Source organism: Crocodylus siamensis, chromosome 7 (assembly GCF_052110815.1).
Source record: "Crocodylus siamensis isolate JL-2025a chromosome 7, ASM5211081v1, whole genome shotgun sequence".
Lineage (NCBI taxonomy): Eukaryota > Metazoa > Chordata > Crocodylia > Crocodylidae > Crocodylus > Crocodylus siamensis.
Window position 1 is genome coordinate 81,710,499 of NC_143401.1, and position 17,566 is coordinate 81,728,064.

At 46.8% G+C, this 17,566-nt stretch overlaps 2 protein-coding genes across 4 annotated transcripts in view; both read right to left on the minus strand.

Annotated features, from left to right (window-relative positions):
- Positions 1-1,228: 1,228 nt before the first annotated feature.
- On the minus strand, positions 1,229-5,796 carry PSTK (phosphoseryl-tRNA kinase). Of its 2 annotated transcripts, none has more exons than XM_090058088.1 (6): positions 5,496-5,796; positions 3,502-3,733; positions 3,010-3,208; positions 2,512-2,587; positions 1,854-1,947; positions 1,229-1,432 (listed from the first exon to the last, which is right to left on the minus strand). In XM_090058088.1, the coding sequence occupies exons 1-6, from the start codon at positions 5,706-5,708 to the stop codon at positions 1,236-1,238; spliced, it is 1,011 nt and encodes a 336-aa protein (XP_089914214.1). In that variant the 5' UTR covers positions 5,709-5,796; the 3' UTR covers positions 1,229-1,235. The 2 variants fall into 2 exon arrangements, with proteins under 2 accessions (XP_089914214.1, XP_089914213.1); XM_090058087.1 differs by having other exon boundaries at positions 3,502-3,793.
- Positions 5,797-8,160: 2,364 nt separating this feature from the next.
- LOC149860031 (disintegrin and metalloproteinase domain-containing protein 9-like) overlaps positions 8,161-17,566 on the minus strand; it is a 49,191-nt gene continuing 39,785 nt past the window's right edge. For both annotated transcript variants that reach the window (XM_090057872.1, XM_090057871.1), the window contains exon 22: positions 8,161-11,677. In XM_090057872.1, the coding sequence (XP_089913998.1) occupies positions 11,590-11,677 (88 nt within the window). In that variant the 3' untranslated portion in view covers positions 8,161-11,589. The remainder of the gene's footprint in view (positions 11,678-17,566) is intronic.

The window sequence follows — 17,566 nt, forward strand, 5'->3', positions numbered from 1 at the left end:
CTGCCCTTTGGGCAGGGGGCTGGACTCGATGATCTCCCGAGGTCCCTTCCAGCCCTAATGTCTATGAAATCTATGAAATCATAATACTTGCTCTTTATAAATACTGCTTGACACTTTACTGATTTAAAAGTGCCATACAGCCATTACCCAGTTCATCCATCTTGTATGTAATGACTGATACATAAAACAGGTAATAATATTATTATCTCCTTCCCTTTTCCATACTTCATTCCAATGCTACATGCCACAGTTACGCAGGATGATGACATGTGACTGGCTGCCTATCCCGACAGGCATGTTGACTTTAGTGATAGAGCAGGAGGTTAATGACCAGTAGTGGCAGCATTTGAAACCAGGATATGTCCCACTAAGCATCCTGCTCTCTAGCAAGATGATATACTTTAAAAGGGGAAAACTTTGGAATTCTTGGCTTCTGTTATGTACTCTACAGAAAATGGGCAAAACATACAGGAAAAAAAAGCAAGCTGGGGTATTGAGATGGGGAAGGAATGAGAAATGTGGAGAAATAGAAGACTGAAAAAGTACAAAAGCAACAAGAAGAGAAAATGGGGCTGGAGGAACCAGAGAAGTAGCCATAGCAAGGGATTGATGTGTTTGGAGAAAAAGAGAGAAGAAGTGCCCAGCAGGGACCTCCTTTTCCCCAGTACCCCCTTGTGATTCAGAGGTGTGAAAGGTAGACTATCCAGCACGAGGCAATGAGGATCTAGGTTGCGTCTTTTTCGTTCCATTTAGTTTACAGCTTCTTAACTCAACATGCATTCCTCCCACCTCCCCACATGATGAACCTTACATACTATTTACTGTCATTGCACTGTTCTATGTGTGTCTTTAATTCATCCAGTTTGTCTTGTGCTGCTCTGTGCTTGTACAATGCCTAGCATTCTTACTGGATCCTTTATCACTATAAAAATAAACCTCAAAATCTTTTGCACCTTGCTTTACTTAAAATGTGTAGATGCATGTCCAGCATCTCAGATTATAAATTCAGATTCTTTGTTATCCATTTTTCCTTACATTAGCTCTGGCCTAAAAGGATCAGTTAATAACTGAGCTGACTTTGTTTTTAGTTTCATATCGTCACAGAAGAGAAGGCATGTTATCCTTACACTCCATGTACCGGAAGATGTCTCTTCTTTAGCCAGTATTCAGCGGGGCTATTAAAACTTTACCACATTTTTGACGTCCTTTACAATGGCAAAACACAGAATGCTTATTTAAAAAATATATTTTTTCACTATATTATCTGACTCTTGTTGGAAAGAAGTAGTGACTTTGGAAGGAAATTCACTATTTGTTAGCCAAACTTGATATTTTTGATTATTTCCTTGTCGTAAATCTTCTAAAAATTCTGCTTTAAGTTTGTTGAGTTCTTCTGCTAGAATCTTCATCTCACTTGAGAGAACATTTTTATCTAAAAAGGGAAAAGGAAAAAAATGACAAAACTCTAGTTGTATTTTCACACATTTGTAAGCTTCAAAGATCTTACAAATGCCAAACTTTAATGGGGCCTCTCCGGAAAAGTTATACATGCTTGTTAACAAACCTGGACCCTTTTTATCATTTACATCTCTGGGAATTTCAAGTTTTAGCCTGTTGTTACCAGCTTTGCTACCTGCATGGAAGAATGCCAGTGCAAGCTTTTGTAGTAGTGTTGTTGTAGCCATGATGGTCAACAGGCAAGAGGCAAGGTTTGTGAGATGAAATAATATCTTAGATTGGAAACTTTATAGTTAGGAGAGATGTTAGACAAGCTTTTAAGTATAACATGGCTTTCCACATTTCTAGAAAAGAAGCAGACACAGCTTCAGCTAAATATCAGTTAGAACAATTACCTTTTGCATCCTTCATTGTTTGAGAAATCATTCGTCTGAAAGTCTGATCAGCTTGATGGAGGATACTAGCTGCACAAATTGCTCGATCTGCTGCCTGTTCAAGATTAAAACAGTTATGCTTAAGAGTAGAAACGCAAAAAGTCTAAGTAGTTTGAAGTATTCATTATTCAGGGATAGGCTGTGGCCTTTAGCAACAGCCCTGTTTTGGCAGAAATATGGAATTACAAATTGGCAAGCTGAGGCAGTACTACTGTTGCTCTTGGGGAAAAAAGGAAGGAACAACAATTGATGATACCCATTTCACGGGAGGCCAGGAGGCTATTAACTTCCTAATGCAGCCAGACAGATCTATAACAGAATACATTCAAAGGATGCTAAAATACTGGCCAGATGTTTCAATTTAAGACTTTGTGATACAGACCATGTATTTCATGCCACAGAAAAAACAACTCATTACACATACAATTCTTTAACTCTATGCTTTTGCTAGTAAGAACTGAGATAGAAATTTTTGCAGGTTTTGCCCATGAGTGAACACAGTATAACTTATAAATGAACAGTAAGTTAATTCCATATAATATTTTATTATATGTATCATTTTTTCACATAGTTCAGTATATTATTCAGAGGGCCATGTATTTACAGACATGTAGTGTACCTTTTGCTCAATATTTTCTTCGATTTGTTTCACTGGATTTTTCAAAGCAGTAACCAACAGGCTGATTACCTGTAAACTAAGAACAAAAATTAAAATGTTATCAAAGCAGTTTTACTAAAACTGTTTTTCTTATGTGGCAAAATCAAACGATAATATACTGCCACACAAACTAGTTAATGCTCAGTTAAGACTGCCAAGTAAAGTACATAATCCTTATAATGAAAGACAGATGACAACAATATTACAATTAATAAAACATAAGCTTTAAAATTACGGAAATCATTAGTTAAGGTAAATTACATAAATATTCTATCAGTATTCCAGCTCAGAAATTCAGTTAATGCTAGAGCTGACATATGAAAACACACAACAGCCATTCCTAACAATAGTCTTAACCCTGGTCTACACGCCTATAAATCCTTTCAAAATATACACTATCGAATTATATAATTTACCAGGTTTTGATATGTATACAAGAATTTCAACACAACAACATACTTATCTTCTGAAGTGTATTCAAGCCCTTTCAGAGTTAGGCTATTTTGTTCCCAGGTATTTTTATCAAGATTTGGTGCTTCTATCTTTTTTGCCATTAGACATATGATCTCGTCAGGTAAGGGCTGATTTCTTGCACGATTCCTCTGTAAACAGCATTCAAGTGGACAGTCTAAAAATAACTGGCAGAAGCCTAATGAATCTAAAACAATGAAAACAAGTATTTTTGTTTTGAAGAAAACAGGAAATTTAAAGTGTAAAAGCAATACATTTCAAACGTGTGCGAGGAAGACTTTACATGAAGTAGAAGTTACTCATACCGCAATGCAAAAAGATAACGATGGTCTTAAATGGCAAAATACTGAACTATTAAGTAAAGGGAAAGCAAAGCAGTTAAACTTCACTGAAACTGCAGTGTCATTATTCTGCCATACTACAGAATGTCTGGAGTATTCAAACACTGCATCAATGCATAGAAAGACCATAAAAAATTACATTTGCGAGCTAGCTGGTATACTTCATATCTCATGCTTTGATAATAAAAGTTGTCATCCAAAATAAAACACAGTGGTCTAGAAGCGGTGGCATTGATCACATAACGACAAGATTTAGCATCAGGGACGTCTGGAGATATTAATCCTTGTTCTCTGAAGCAGGAAATAAAACGTTCCCAGGTGGCTTCCATCCTGCTTGCTGGGGCACACAGGGGATCCCCATTAAGAAGAGCCTGCAGGAAATGTTCAAGGTAAACCAGCAGTTCCTGCCGGTATGATTTCCAGCGTGACAGCTAGGAAACAAACAAAATGGTGCATGTTTAATATGAATACCTACTTTACAAAAATATTAGTGGCGGTTGGGAGGGGGGAGCCCATTCCTCTCACCCTTATTACAGCCCCAGGGAGGTGGAAAGGACCTTGGGGGCTTTGTGCCCAACCCACACACCAGTCTGCATCTCCTTTTCTTCTGTGGCTTCACACCTTTCATGTGCCCCTAATCACCTGCTGCCCATCCAGTCAGTGTCCCAAGCTCTCCCCTCCTACACCTCCATCCCAGCCACTTGTGTGGCAAAGGCCCCAATTCAGCAAAGTACCAGGCGCAGGCAATATTGGTGCCTACTTCTACGGCAGGAGATGAAGGCTGTTTTTCACTCCCTCTTTATTTCCTATTATTCAAGCAATAATATTGCATTTACACTTCTATTTTATGTGAATAATAACTGTGTTTTAAAGGGTTATCTTGTTAAAATCATTTAAACAATTCTGTATAGGTAGAGATCAGTATATTTCTTAGGATTTCAGTGGCTTCAAGGTTGGAACGAGCCTCAAGACACCATTTACTGTAGAGATAGCCCAGCTTACAGACTAACTGGTTACAGGTATGCTGGGTTTTTGGTTGTGCCCGTGTTGGTCTAAGGACATCGGCAGGCAAGGTTCTTTGGGTAGATGTGATATCTTTTATTAGACCAACTGAGTAGTTAGGGTTGCCAACCCTGTTTGAATCTATTCCATTTTCCAGAACAGCGCCATGCCCGCAACACACAACACGAACATGCCCACTTGCTGGCATATATCATTTATGGATTACAGTGGTCTGGAAGCGGTGGCATTGATCACATAATAAGATTTAGCATCAGGTAGATCTGGAGATATTAATCCTTGTTCTCTGCAGCAGGAAACAAAGCAGGAAACTTCACGTCAGGAAGGCAAATGCAGGATCCTATTATATTTAAAAAACCCACTGGAATACTGTATAAATCAGATTCAACATTTACTAATTATTCTAATGAATGCTCTATTATTTATCCCCCCAGGTGACTCTCAGCAGTCGCCCGGAGATTTATATCCAACTCCTGGAGACTCCAGGGCAATCCTGGAGGGTTGGCAACCGTGTGAGTAGCCGGAAAAAAGGGTCTTAGCAAGCTTTTGGGTGCAATCACCCTTTTTCAGGCATGGGGAGTTTCTGCTAGTCTGCGACTCCAAAGAATGAAAGAACTGAAAAGTGTGGCAGGATGTCAGTGAGGATGTAAATGGGTGGAAATGAGGAAAACAAAAGGTAGAGCAGAGAGGGGGCGGGGAGGGAAGCCAATGGTGAGCAAAAAGAGACTCTACAGTGACAGTAATGCAAGGCAGAAAAGAGGCTGTCTGTGAAAAAGGAAATAGCTGGAAATCAGGAAGACTAGGAAATAGGAATTAGGAAATAGACATTAGAAAAGGAGAGGCAGTGGGGGAAGAAAAGTTTCAGAGGTCAAGTCTGGCAGGTGTCTCAAGGATGTCCTGTCACATCCATGCAAAAACCCGCCCCGCATCACAGGTCTGGAGGCTAGTCACATGTCACATGCCACCGCCCCCGCCCCTGCCCCTGCCCCTGCCCCTGCCCCACACAACTGAGGAGGCCACAGGGGAGCTGCACTCCCCCCACCTCCCCTGCAGGAGCCGCCCTGTGGTGGGAAATAGGCGCTACCCAATAGCGGGGAAGAAATTGATACCAACCAATGGGTGATCTCTTACAAGCCCCGCCCCCGGCACTGATTGGCTGAAGGCCTCCAGCGGAATGAGGTCATCGTAGGGAAGGAGGAAGCAGTCCCAGTCCCTCTGCTGCTTCAGGCGCTGCGTCAGCGTGGACTTGCCCGCTGCGGGCAGCCCGCATAACACGCACAGCCCCAAGCCCCGGCCCCAAGCCCCGCCGGGCTCTGGCCGTTGCATCCAGCACTGCGTCTGAGTCCCGGCCAGGGTGCTCCCGTGTGCATGCGCAGATTGTTGCAGCGCAGATTGTTGCAGCGCTCCGTGGTCTTTCCTGCTTTGTGACGTTTCAGTGACGTTGCGAGGGCGGGGTTCTGAGGGGCGGGGCTTGGCAAGCTGTTGGGGGCGTCGGAGCTTTCGCTGCAGCTACCCGCGTTCCCGCCTTGGCGGTGTTCTGTTAAACGGTGGACATGTACCTCAACCGTTTAAGCGCACTCTGACATGGCTCGCTGCCCCCCAGTTACACCAACAGCAGCAGCCCCTGTGGTTTGCCACAGCCATTTCTATGAGGGAACGCTGGCCTCAGAGGAGCGGAGTCCTCAGACAGATGCAGTCAAGCTGGCCCGCATGGCCGTTAAACGGACACAACTGTGTGCGAAATGTGGTTTTTGACTCATTCAAAAATACCCAGCGTGCCAGGTGGGGGCCAGGCTCTCTCACTCCGTGAATCTCGCATGGTTTCAAGAGTTTTGGTCAACAAGTGCAGCGCCCTCCTCCCCCCTGCTACACGCTACGTGTATTGCGCAGTCCATTTTGAGGGGAATTTAGCATCGCCACATATAGCAAGACTTGCCACAAGCGCAAAGCGTATTCTCACACAAATTAACCCATTAGCGGCGCAATCGGTTTAGAGCAGCCACACAGGCGAAGTAATTATCATAGGATACATACGACTATCCGGCTGCAAGAAAAGCCAGCTGGCTAGAAAGCTAGTCCTTGAAAATGTGTAACGACTCCATAGCGGGTTTCTATTTCGTTTTAATTAGAATGTGTAGCAAGGCCCGCAGACGGAGACAGTGAAGAGAAACAAGTTACTTAGGCCACCGGTGAATATTACAAATATTGTGGGATGGGGTCTGATCCCTCACCCCAACAACTGCATGTCCTGCTGCACCATGGTTACAAAACGGGATGTGCAGTTTTGGGTATTGAGGATAGATGCAAACCCCGTGGCTGCTGGCAGCTGGCAGAGTTTTAAAGAACAGGGCGGCAGAGATTCCTAGCAGGGCTGGGGTGCAGGGGGGAGGAAAACGGGGTGAAACCATCCCTCCCGTTGGAAACTTTTGATTTCCTGAACCCAGCAGCCCTGGCAGAGATGCCCAGCACAGTGTTTAATTCTCCTTGGTGGGGGAAGACCTTTCAAATTTCTGATCCCTCATGCCTGGCAGCCTCACTGGGGAGTTTAAATGGCTCAGCTGGGGAGGACAGGGTGGCCATGATTTTTGGCACTGGTCCTAGGGTAGCCCCAGCCCTGAGGACCCAGGGCTGTCCAGAATTGATTCCAACAATCAGCTGACTGTCAGAAATTAGCTCTTTGTGTGTAGATGTGCCATGTATTGCTCCAGTACTTTTCAACATCTTTATTAATGATTAGGATGTGGGGGCGAAGAGCTTGCTGGCCAAGTTTGAGGACAACACCAAGTTATGGGGAAGCATGGTCACGCTTGAAGATAGGCTACAGATACAGGCGTCTGGACGTAGACAGGCTGGCAGGTTGGGCGGATCGGAATGTGATCAAGTTCAACGTTGAGATATGTAAAGTGCTCCATCTCAGGATGAGCAACCTCCAACACACCTACAGGGTTGGTGGCACCAAACTGACTAGCACCACGAATGAAAGGGACCTGGGGGTCATAACAGACCTCTATGAATATGACCTGGCAGAGTGTCCAGACAGTGGTGAAATGTGCACTCCCTGAGTGTGCCAGTGCACCCCTTGACTGGCTGTCCTCGCCAATTAGGCTTTGGGCATGGGGAGCAGGCGGAAGCACCAGTACCCCCCTCTGCAAGCACCGACTGATCGCTGTAGCCGCTCCCAGAAGTGGCCGCTGGCAGTTGGTCCCCCTGGGCAGCAGGATTGACCATGGGGAACCCCCCCTCCCCAATTGGTGGGACTGGTCGTGGAGGGGGGCATGTGTCCCCGCAACTAAGGAAGCACCAGTCACCCATACTGTGGAATAAGCTCCCTTCAGAGGTGGTGCAATCATCTACCCTGGAGATCTTCAAGAGGAGAGTAGACAGTCACCTTGCTGGGGTCACCTGACCATCAGTCATCTTTCCTGCTTGGTGCAGGGAGCTGGACCTGATGATCTTCCAAGGTCCCTTCCGGCCTGACAATCTATGAATCTATGTTCAATTTAAGACACCATAAAAGCAGTCATAAAAGTGTTCCTCATTAAATAAGGGATCATTTTTATGGTGCTTTATATTGGGTACACATGTAGCACTCTTGACATTCATGGAGTACTAATTAAGATGTTAATCATGCCATAAATGTAATATGTAACAGGGCCCTTAAACACTACTACAAACTATATGAATAAATATATTTGCAGTCTTTGCATAAAATTTCAGTTTGGGTTCATGTCTAGCAAGTTGCTACATGCAATACATACTTTGACAGAAAAAGCCAGGCTTTCACAGAACTTTATTTTTTAAACTAGGAACAAATATTTCCTTCTGTAATTTAAAAATATTCTTCCATTTTACTTCAAACATTTTATTCACTTTGTACATGAATTAACAAGTATATTTTGGTTGCTGAGTTAGAGTGGACACAATAGCACGCTCCCTACTCATATATTGCATTTAAATACTCATCCATATCTCCACATGCTAAACGTCTTATACTTAAGAACAACAAAAAAGTACATTTTGTTTTAAATAACAATGCAGTGCTAAGGTAAACTATAACACTTGAAAGGATTACTGTGTAGTATTTTTTGCATTTGACAATAAAGCCACTGAAAGCCTCAAAAATACACTCATCTCTATGTGTACAGAATTGCTTAAGATAATCCTGTAAAACACAATTATTCACATAAAATAGAAATATAAATACAATATTTACTGCCTGAATCACTGTAGCACCTAATAATCATAATCAAGACCACTTTGTGCTAGGTAACGTACAAATGCAAAAAACAAAAACAAAAAAAAACACCCCAAAGCCCACCAAAACCATTTCCCAAGATGACTAACGGAAAAAATGGAAAGACACAGAGTGAGAACAGGGAAATTAGTGTATGTCTACACTGTATCCCTGGCACTCTTCTGTACTTGACAGCAGGTACTGCATGCCAATATCATTTGGCATGATGAGCAGTTATTGCAGCATATTGGCAGCCTAACCATTGTCAAGCTTTTTGTAAAGTGTCACAGTAAAGGAGGAATTTGAACTACATGAACTGTTGTCCAAACTCTGGGTGCAGACAGAAGTGCAGCTCCCAGCTGTAACTCAACAATTTCTGCAAAGCGTTCTGAGTTACAAGGCTACCCCCGGACCAAAGAGAAGTTCTCTGTTCGTTCCATGAGGGAGGGAAATCTACCTGGGGCTGGGAGCCTGCAACCAGGTTCCCATAGCAATGGCCAGGGCTCTCTGCCAGTGCTCGCTGTTTTCAGAATGGGAGAGAAGAAAGGCAGCCAAAAGAGCTCATTCTTGGGGCTCCCCAGCTGATGCTGAAGCTGGGTTGGGTGAATTGGCACCCCCCCACCCCACACACACTTTGGGGGTGGGGAAGGGAGGCTCCAATACACCCACCCCATCTTCCGAGGGGGTTGAAAACCCCTCCGATTGAACTTGTGCTCCCTTTCCCCTCTCCCATTTTACAAACAGCAACAGGCTGGGAGCTCCGGGTAGACACAAGTCACAGAAGACACTACATTTTGAAACATCTTTATCTGATACCTCATGCAACGAGGAGTAAGATTTTCACCTGATCGGCCATTTCTGAAGCTGTTTGCAGTCATGCACTTGTGTTTAGTCACAGCTACAAACTTCCTTCTGTGGCCAGATTGGGCAAAAATTGTCATTTCTGTCTCTCCGTTTTGAAATAAAACATAGTGTTAGTTTTACACAGAACCATTTTTTTTCACACCAGTGCTGGTGTGAAGTTAAGATTTCCTGCTGTGAATATTACAAAGGTATAGAACTGTCTTCAGTCAATTTTATATTTCCTATTTCATAACATGATCCTGCAGACATAATTGGTGCTAAGATCTTGGCAGCATAATATTACTTCATACTATTAAAAGCTGAAATAAACAAACATTTACATGCCCAGCTTCCCTAGAGCCTGAGAAATTAGGGTGGGAGAGAAACATTTGCTCCTCCATTCCAACCCCTTGTCAGTGCAGAATTTTTCCCTGCAACAGATTTTCTGGTGATCTGCTCAGTTCAGTTGTAAAATGATAATATTGGGCAGTGGTTCTCAACTTTCTTCTTTCTGAGGCACCCCCCAGCATGCTATAAAAACTCCACAGCCCACCTGTGACACAACAACTGCCCTGCTTCCCAGCCCCACCTGCACAGTCCCAGATGCAGAAGGTGGGTCTTAACAGTGGGAAGCCCTGGGGCCCTACTCACCTGGGCAGCAGCAGTGAGGAGCCTGGTCTGCCCACCTGCAAGATAGAGGTGGTGGGGCCCATCCCTTCTTCAGGGCTTGCCTCAGCCCTGGGGAGTTAAGGAGGTTCTTCCTCATGCAGGGCCAGCTGAGCGGACCCTCTGAAAACTGCTTGTAACTCCTGGACCCCTGGTTGAGAACCGCTGATATAAAGGGCTTCCCTTAGGAGATTGGTCTAGATTAGAATACAGTAAATTGTAATGCTAGTTCATGGTTCCAAATTTCACACGTGAAGATCATCCACCATCCATAGAGCCATTGCATATTTAAATATAAGAGAAGGTTTCTGTTGTAACATATTCTCTTTTCTCCACTGTGTTTTCACTTTCATTATACATAGTAGATTCTCCATGGCTTCCATTCCATTAGCTGTCATTTTGCCAAGGTAATCTCAGTTATTTTAAGTCAGTGCCCTTTGCTGATTATCAGATAAAGAATTGCAAATTTATGTCTCTTTCAGATGACAAAGGAATTTATTTTAGGAAAAAAATGATCTGTAATTGCCAGAAACTATTTAGTATAGTTACAGATTTTTCCTGGTATCTACTGAACACAAATATATGAAAAAAACATAAATAAAAAAGAAATGCTAAGGCCTCTTAGCCTAGCTCATTTTATAGCAGTTTGTTTAAAGAGCAGTAGTCCTTCATCTTATTCCCTTCATCAGGATCTTTTTTGCTTGTAACAGGTGAATTTAACAGTAGTGTTGCTAATAAGAAAGGAAAGGGATGAGGTCCCTACCTCTGCTCTGGTCCCTTTACACAGTGGAGAGAGGGTGGACCATCCTAAAGGCCCTTGAGCTGGATGTTGGGAGGATTCAGCCTATAATGGGTCCTGGGGGAGACAGCTCTGAGGCCAAGATTCATGTTGGAAAACTCAATAGAATGGGAGTTTAGCCATAACACACAGAGCACTGACACTGTAAAAATTCCAGATAGTACTGCTGCTTGGAGGCAGTTAAGTCTCTGCTGCCTAAATTATATCAGGAATCGAAGAGCAGTTTAAAAGCAGGATGATACTCCAGGTGGCTAATACCAACCATAACTTTCTCACTCTGGCCTGCAAATTCTGTGCTGTGCTTTCAAGAAGTTAGGTTTTGGAAGATACTATTATTTGTATTGTAGTTTTATATAACCTAAGAAGTGCTGGCCCTTGTGTCTTCTGACAAAAAATACCTGGAAGGACCTGAGTGCACACAACTCCTTCATTACAGTGAATAGTACTTGCATGTTACATGCCCTGCATCCCAGAATCAGTCCTTTTCTAATGAAACAGGACAGTGTTTCAATGCGAGACTTAACTGTAAGGACTGCAGGATTGAGACCTTCATATAGGAAACAGGGATAAGAAAAATAGCAAGATTTCATTAATTTCCCTTTGACACATTTTTTTTCATGTTGGTCAAGACACCTGGATGAATTCATGAGGACCACACAGATTTTTCAGACAACTGGTCTAGGTGGGACTGGTGGTCTTGGAGGTCTTGGAGGTCTTGGAGGAACTGCAGAGAACTGACTTGGTATTTGCTGCCTAAAAAGTGGGAGAGAAATGCACATTGTATCTATGTTTGATACCATATTTGGAAACATGACACACTCGGTTAATAGTATCTAATGCTGATAAATGCTTCTGGAAAATGTCTCCACCCTCAAACCCACCTTCCCAAGTTATTTCTGAAGTGCTTGTTACAACAGTCTTGAACCACCAGATTTAAAATACTTTGACTGTTAGGTCATTTCTTATTCCTACTTTGGGTCCCTCAAGACATGCGGGATGACATGCTGTAATTACAGCTCATCAGAGCAGACTCAATTTATCCAGCCTGCCGGAGCATGCTAATTAGCACACTCCAGCAGTCTCGGCGTCTCATGTACTCAGCGTCTCTACATTTCAAAATGGCAGGGGCACTTTAAAGCTCATTCACTGAGCTTTAATTAAAGCATCCCCACTGCCATTTTGAAGCATGCAACTTTGAATACATGAGACACTGCAGGCGCTTTAATTATAGCAACTCCCAAGAGCCACTCTAATTAAAGTGCCCCTACACCCACCCCTGAAGCACATGTAAAGATGCCCTTTGGTGTCATTCATAAGTGCCTTGGTAGCCAGCTGCTTTCCCAGAACCTTTGTGCCTGGCATTGTACATACACAAAAAGAGATTCTCTTCTCATAAAACCTTATAGTCTGAATGGAAACCACAGACACAAAATAGAGGGGAGCCAAAGATGAAGAGAGATGCTTGAGGCTTAAGGCTATAACTTGGTCTTAGATCTGCCTAGTACACTGCGCTCTACAAGTAATCACAACTGGCTGCAAAAGCTGGAGCATCTCAAGCTCAGACATGGAATCAGTCCTATTAAACTTAATAAAAGATCCCCAATTCCACTTGTGTACATAGTCATTTTTCTGGAATTACAGTATAGCTTCAGTATTACAAACCTTGTTTATAACATGTCCCCATTTCCAACAATCCCAGCAGAAGGAATCAGTGTTTTCCCCATTATTACGATGCAACAAATTGATTAACCTTATATAGGTGGTTCTGTCTGCAGTTAGAAGGTTTTCTCGTTCTGTATTATATAACCTTATATTATTGGTAGTGGATGGGTCATTTTTGACCTGGAGGAAAGTGGGCAGTGGGGTCCCCCAGGGCTTGGTCCTTGGGCCTGCACTGTTCAATTTCCTTATTAGTGACTTGGATGACGGGGTGAAAGCAGCCTGTTTAAATTCACAGACGACACCAAGATTTGGGGTGAGGTGGGCATGCTAGAAGGGAAGGACAGATTACAGCAGGACCTGGACAGGTTACAGGGGTGGGCAAATGAAAATAGGATGGGATTCAATACTGACAAGTGCAGGGTGCTGCACCTGGGCAGTAGAAACCAGCAGCATACCTATAGGCTGGGGAACTCCCTTCTCAAAAGCACGTCAGCAGAAAGAGATCTTGGAGTCATTATTGACACCAAGATGAACATGGGCTGACAATGCGAGAACACAGTAAGTAAGGCCAACTGTACCCTGTCCTGCATCCACAGGTGCATCAGAAGCAGAGCCAAGGAGGTGATCCTCCCCCTCTAGGCAACACTGGTCAGGCCGCAGCTGTAGTACTGCATCCAGTTCTGGGCGCTGCACTTCAGGAGGGATGTGGACAGCATTGAGAAGGTCCAAAGGAGGGCCACCCGCATGATCAGGGGGCAGCAGGGCAGGCCCTACAAAGAGAGGCTATGGGACCTGAACCTGTTCCGCCTTCACAAGAGAAGGCTGAGGGGGTTCCTGGTGGCCGTCTATAAACTTACTAGGGGGAACCAGCAGGGTTTGGGAGAGACCTTGTTCCCCCGAGCGCCTCCCGGAGTAACAAGGAATAACGGCCATAAGTTGCTAGAGAGTAGGTTTAGACTAGACATTAGAAGGCACTACTTCACAGTCAGGGTGGCTGGGATCTGGAACCAACTTATAGTTTCATAGTTGCTAGGGTCAGGAGGGACCTGAACAGATCATCTACCCTGACCCCCTGCCACAGGCAGGAATGAATGCTGGGTTCAGAAGACCCCAGAAAGGTGATCATCCAACCTCCTCTTGAATTTGCCCAAGGTAGGGACAAGGACCACTTCCCTGGGAAGCTGGTTCCAGATTTTGGCCACCGTAACTGTAAAATATTGCCTTCTGATCTCTAACCTGAACCTATACTCCATCATCTTATTACCATTGTTCCCCATCACCCCAGGTGGTGCTGGGGAGAAAAGGTCTCTACCTATTTGCTGTTGATCTCCCTTGATGCATTTGTAGGCAGCCAGCAGGTCCCCCTCAGCCTCCTCTTGTTGAGGCTGAACAGGTTCAGGTCCCTCAGTTTCTCCTTATAGGGCCTGTCCAGCTGCCCTCTCACCAAGAGAAGTGGTAATGCTCCTACCCTGGAGGTATTTAAGAGGAGGCTAGACGTTTACCTGGATGGGGTCATTTGAACCCAGTTTTCTCTCCTGCCCATGGCAGGGGTTGGACTAGAAGATCTACAAGGTCCCTTCCGACCCTACATCTATGAATCTATAGCAATTATTGTCTTTCAATGAACTTTTCTCTTGGTCCCACAGGGGTAATGAGGTCATATACTATCTCTTTCATTTCAGGGCCAACTTTGTGCTGGACATTTAGGAGAGTTCTAAAGAACATTTTACTTCTTAGCTCTGTAGCCATGTGCAATCTTGCTCAAGAGAGGGACTGATATAAAGTTGGATACACCAAAAATTCATAATTCAGGCTATTGTAGAAGCCAGTAAAAGTTCCCGAAGACAAGAGGACTGGGTGTAAGTTGGATTTCTTAAACAAGGACTATCCAGCTTCTAAGAAGCCAAGCCATACCCTGCAGGTTGCACTAGCAGGGGCCATGGTACCCGGGGTTGTACACTGCATGTGTCCCTACATGTCCCTCTCCCACTGCACCGTGTACCTGCATGCCTGGATTCCCCCACCACCTCCTTCTCCCCTGCTGCAAGCAAGTCAAGACACTGGAGTTAGGCTCCGGAGCAGTGAGAGACGTGCGGGTGAAGCCCGCTGCGCCCCTGCTCCCCCGAAGCCCCCCCAGACACCCCCTCAGCAGCCGCAGAGCCCCCTGCCGACCCCTAGCACAGCCAGAGGTGAGCGGGCTCGTGGTGGGAAGGGGTTAACTCCTCGCTCCCTGGGAGGAGGCCGCTGCCTGGTGCCGGCCTGGTCAAGCCCCCGCCCAGGCTCCTACTTGGCCCAGCCGCCAGGGAGCCCCATGACCGGAGCCGCGCGAACAGGCTGCGTAAACAGGCGCTCGAGTTAGTGCAGAGTTCGCGTGGGAGAGGGCGCGGGAGGGCACGAGACCCTGCCTGCGACCCCGTCAGAGTAGTCAGCCCCAGCCGTAGCCAGCCTACCAGAGGCATGACACGGATGGGCATGCGCCGCACCCCGAGGGTCCCCTCGGGCTCTGTGGCCCCTTCATTGGCCACCTCAGAGACAGCCACCCAGACGGAGCCCATGGTTCCGGGCTCCACGCAGACGGAGCCCCTGGCTCTTGGCTGCGGGGGCTGCCTGTCCCTTTTTCAGGCTCTGGGGCCCGGGAGCATGGCCACCTCCCCTTGCGGGGTCTGCTCCCTACTGGGGTCTCTGGCGCGCCAGCTGGAGGAGCTCCAGGCCACAGTCCAGAGACTGCGTGCCATCAGGGACTGCGAGCAGGAGATAGACTCCTACTGCCAGGCCCTTCTCCCCCGGGAGCCGCAGGGTAGAGCACCGTCTCCCTCCAGGACTAAGGAGGACTCTGGGACCTCCCGCTCTGCCCAGTCAGGGGCATGGACCAAGATGGTCAAGGGCCTGAAGGCCCACCGCACCAAGGCCCCTGCCCCGCCGGAGCTTAGCAACAGGTTCGCACCTCTTGCAGCCCCAGCAGAGCCTGCTCAGTTGCCAGCTCCTGCAGGCAACCCAGGCTCGACCGCAGCTACTGCCCCCGCTCTCCCCAAGTCAAAGCGAAAGGTGTTTGTTGTGGGAGACTCCATCCTGCGGGCACTGAGGGGCAATCTGCCGCCCCGACCCCTTAGCCTGGGAAGTCTGCTGCTTCCCGGGGGCCCGCATCCGAGACATTGCAGAGAGGATCCCGCAGCTCCTCCGGCCCACAGACCACTACCCCATGCTCCTTATTCACGTGGGCACCAATGACACAGCTCGGAGCACCCCCAGCCAGGTCATGAGGTGCTACAGGGAGTTGGGAGCGGGGCTTAGGGGTCTGGGAGCTCAGGTGGTGTTTTCGTCGATCCTCCCAGTCTCGGGCTATGGGCTGAGGAGGGAGAGGAGGACCCACGCAGTGAACCAAAGACTGCGGAGCTGGTGTTATCGGGAAGGCTTTGGCTTCCATGACCACAGCCCGCTCTTTGGCGAGAGAGGCAGCGAGCTGCTAGGAAGAGATGGCCTCCACCTCTCTCCCCTGGGCAGGAGGCTCTTCTCAGCCAGGCTGGCTGACCTGCTCCACCGGGCTTTAAACTAAGCCCGCTGGGGGATGGGGGGACTACTGCCCCTGCTGGCCCGCTGAACGACCCTTGCAAAGCCAGCAGACCAAGGCACTTAAGGGAGCCCACCCCTGCCCCAGCCCTGGCACAATCTGTGGGCAAGGCAAGAGCCCCCAAGGGCACACTTGCCTGCCTGTACACTAATGCCAGGAGCCTGGGTAACAAGCAGGAGGAGCTTGTCCTCCTGCTCAGTGCAAAGGATTATGACGTCATTGGGATAATGGAGACCTGGTGGGACTCCACCCATGACTGGACCACGGGTATAGAGGGATATACCCTGTACAGGAGGGATCGTGTTGGCAAAAGGGGTGGGGGTGTAGCTCTCTATGTCAAGGAAAGCTACATGTCCCTGCAAGCTGATGTTGGCGACCGGCATGGACAGCTAGAGACCCTCTGGGTAAAAATTCGTGGGGAACACGGCACAGGGGACACAACGGTGGGAGTCTACTACAGACCTCCCACTCAAAGTCCCGAGCTTGACCAGGAGTTCGCCTGGGAACTGACTGAGGCCGCTTGCTCCAGGACCTTGGTGGTCCTGGGTGACTTCAATTACCCGGACATCTCGTGGGAAGATCACTCAGCAAAATCCGAGCGGTCGCAAAGCTTTCTCTCGTGCGTGGATGACCTCTACCTGACTCAAGAAGTCTATGGGCCAACGAGAGGCAAAGCGCTGCTCGACCTGGTACTGGCTACAGGGGACGACTGAATCGGTGACCTAGTGATTGATGGGAAGCTGGGTGACAGCGACCACGAGCTGATCACCTTCACCATCCGCTGTAAAGCTGGCAAGTCAGTCAGCAACAGAGAAGTCCTTGACTTCAGAAAAGCCAACTTTGACAAGCTCAAGAGGCTTGTCGGTCAGGCCCTCAGGGACCATGACCCCAGGGAGATGGGAGTTCAAGAAGAGTGGTTGCTTCTCAAGGAAGCGATCCTCAATGCACAAGCTAAATCTATTCCAACACGGAGGAAAGGCAGCAAGAAGACACAGCAGCCCTCCTGGCTCTCCAGGGACCTAGCGGACCTCCTGCAGCTAAAAAGGAAAGCCTACAAAGGATGGAGGACGGGATTCACCTCCAAGGAGGATTATTCTGCGCTGGTCCGGTCCTGCAGGGAGCAAACCAGGAAAGCCAAGGCTGCAACTGAACTCCAACTAGCTTCAAGCATCAAGGACAACAAAAAGTCTTTTTCAGTTATGTGGGGAGCCGGAGGAAAAGCAAGGGCAATGTTGGACCCCTGCTAAACCAGATGGGGCAACTGACAACTGACGTCCAGGAAAAAGCCAACCTATTAAATAGGTACTTTGCATCAGTCTTTCATCAGTCCCGTGGGACGCCCATGCCTGCTATGGGACAGGGAGATCCGGGTGATGGGGATCCCCTACCCTCCATAAATGCTGACCTCGTGA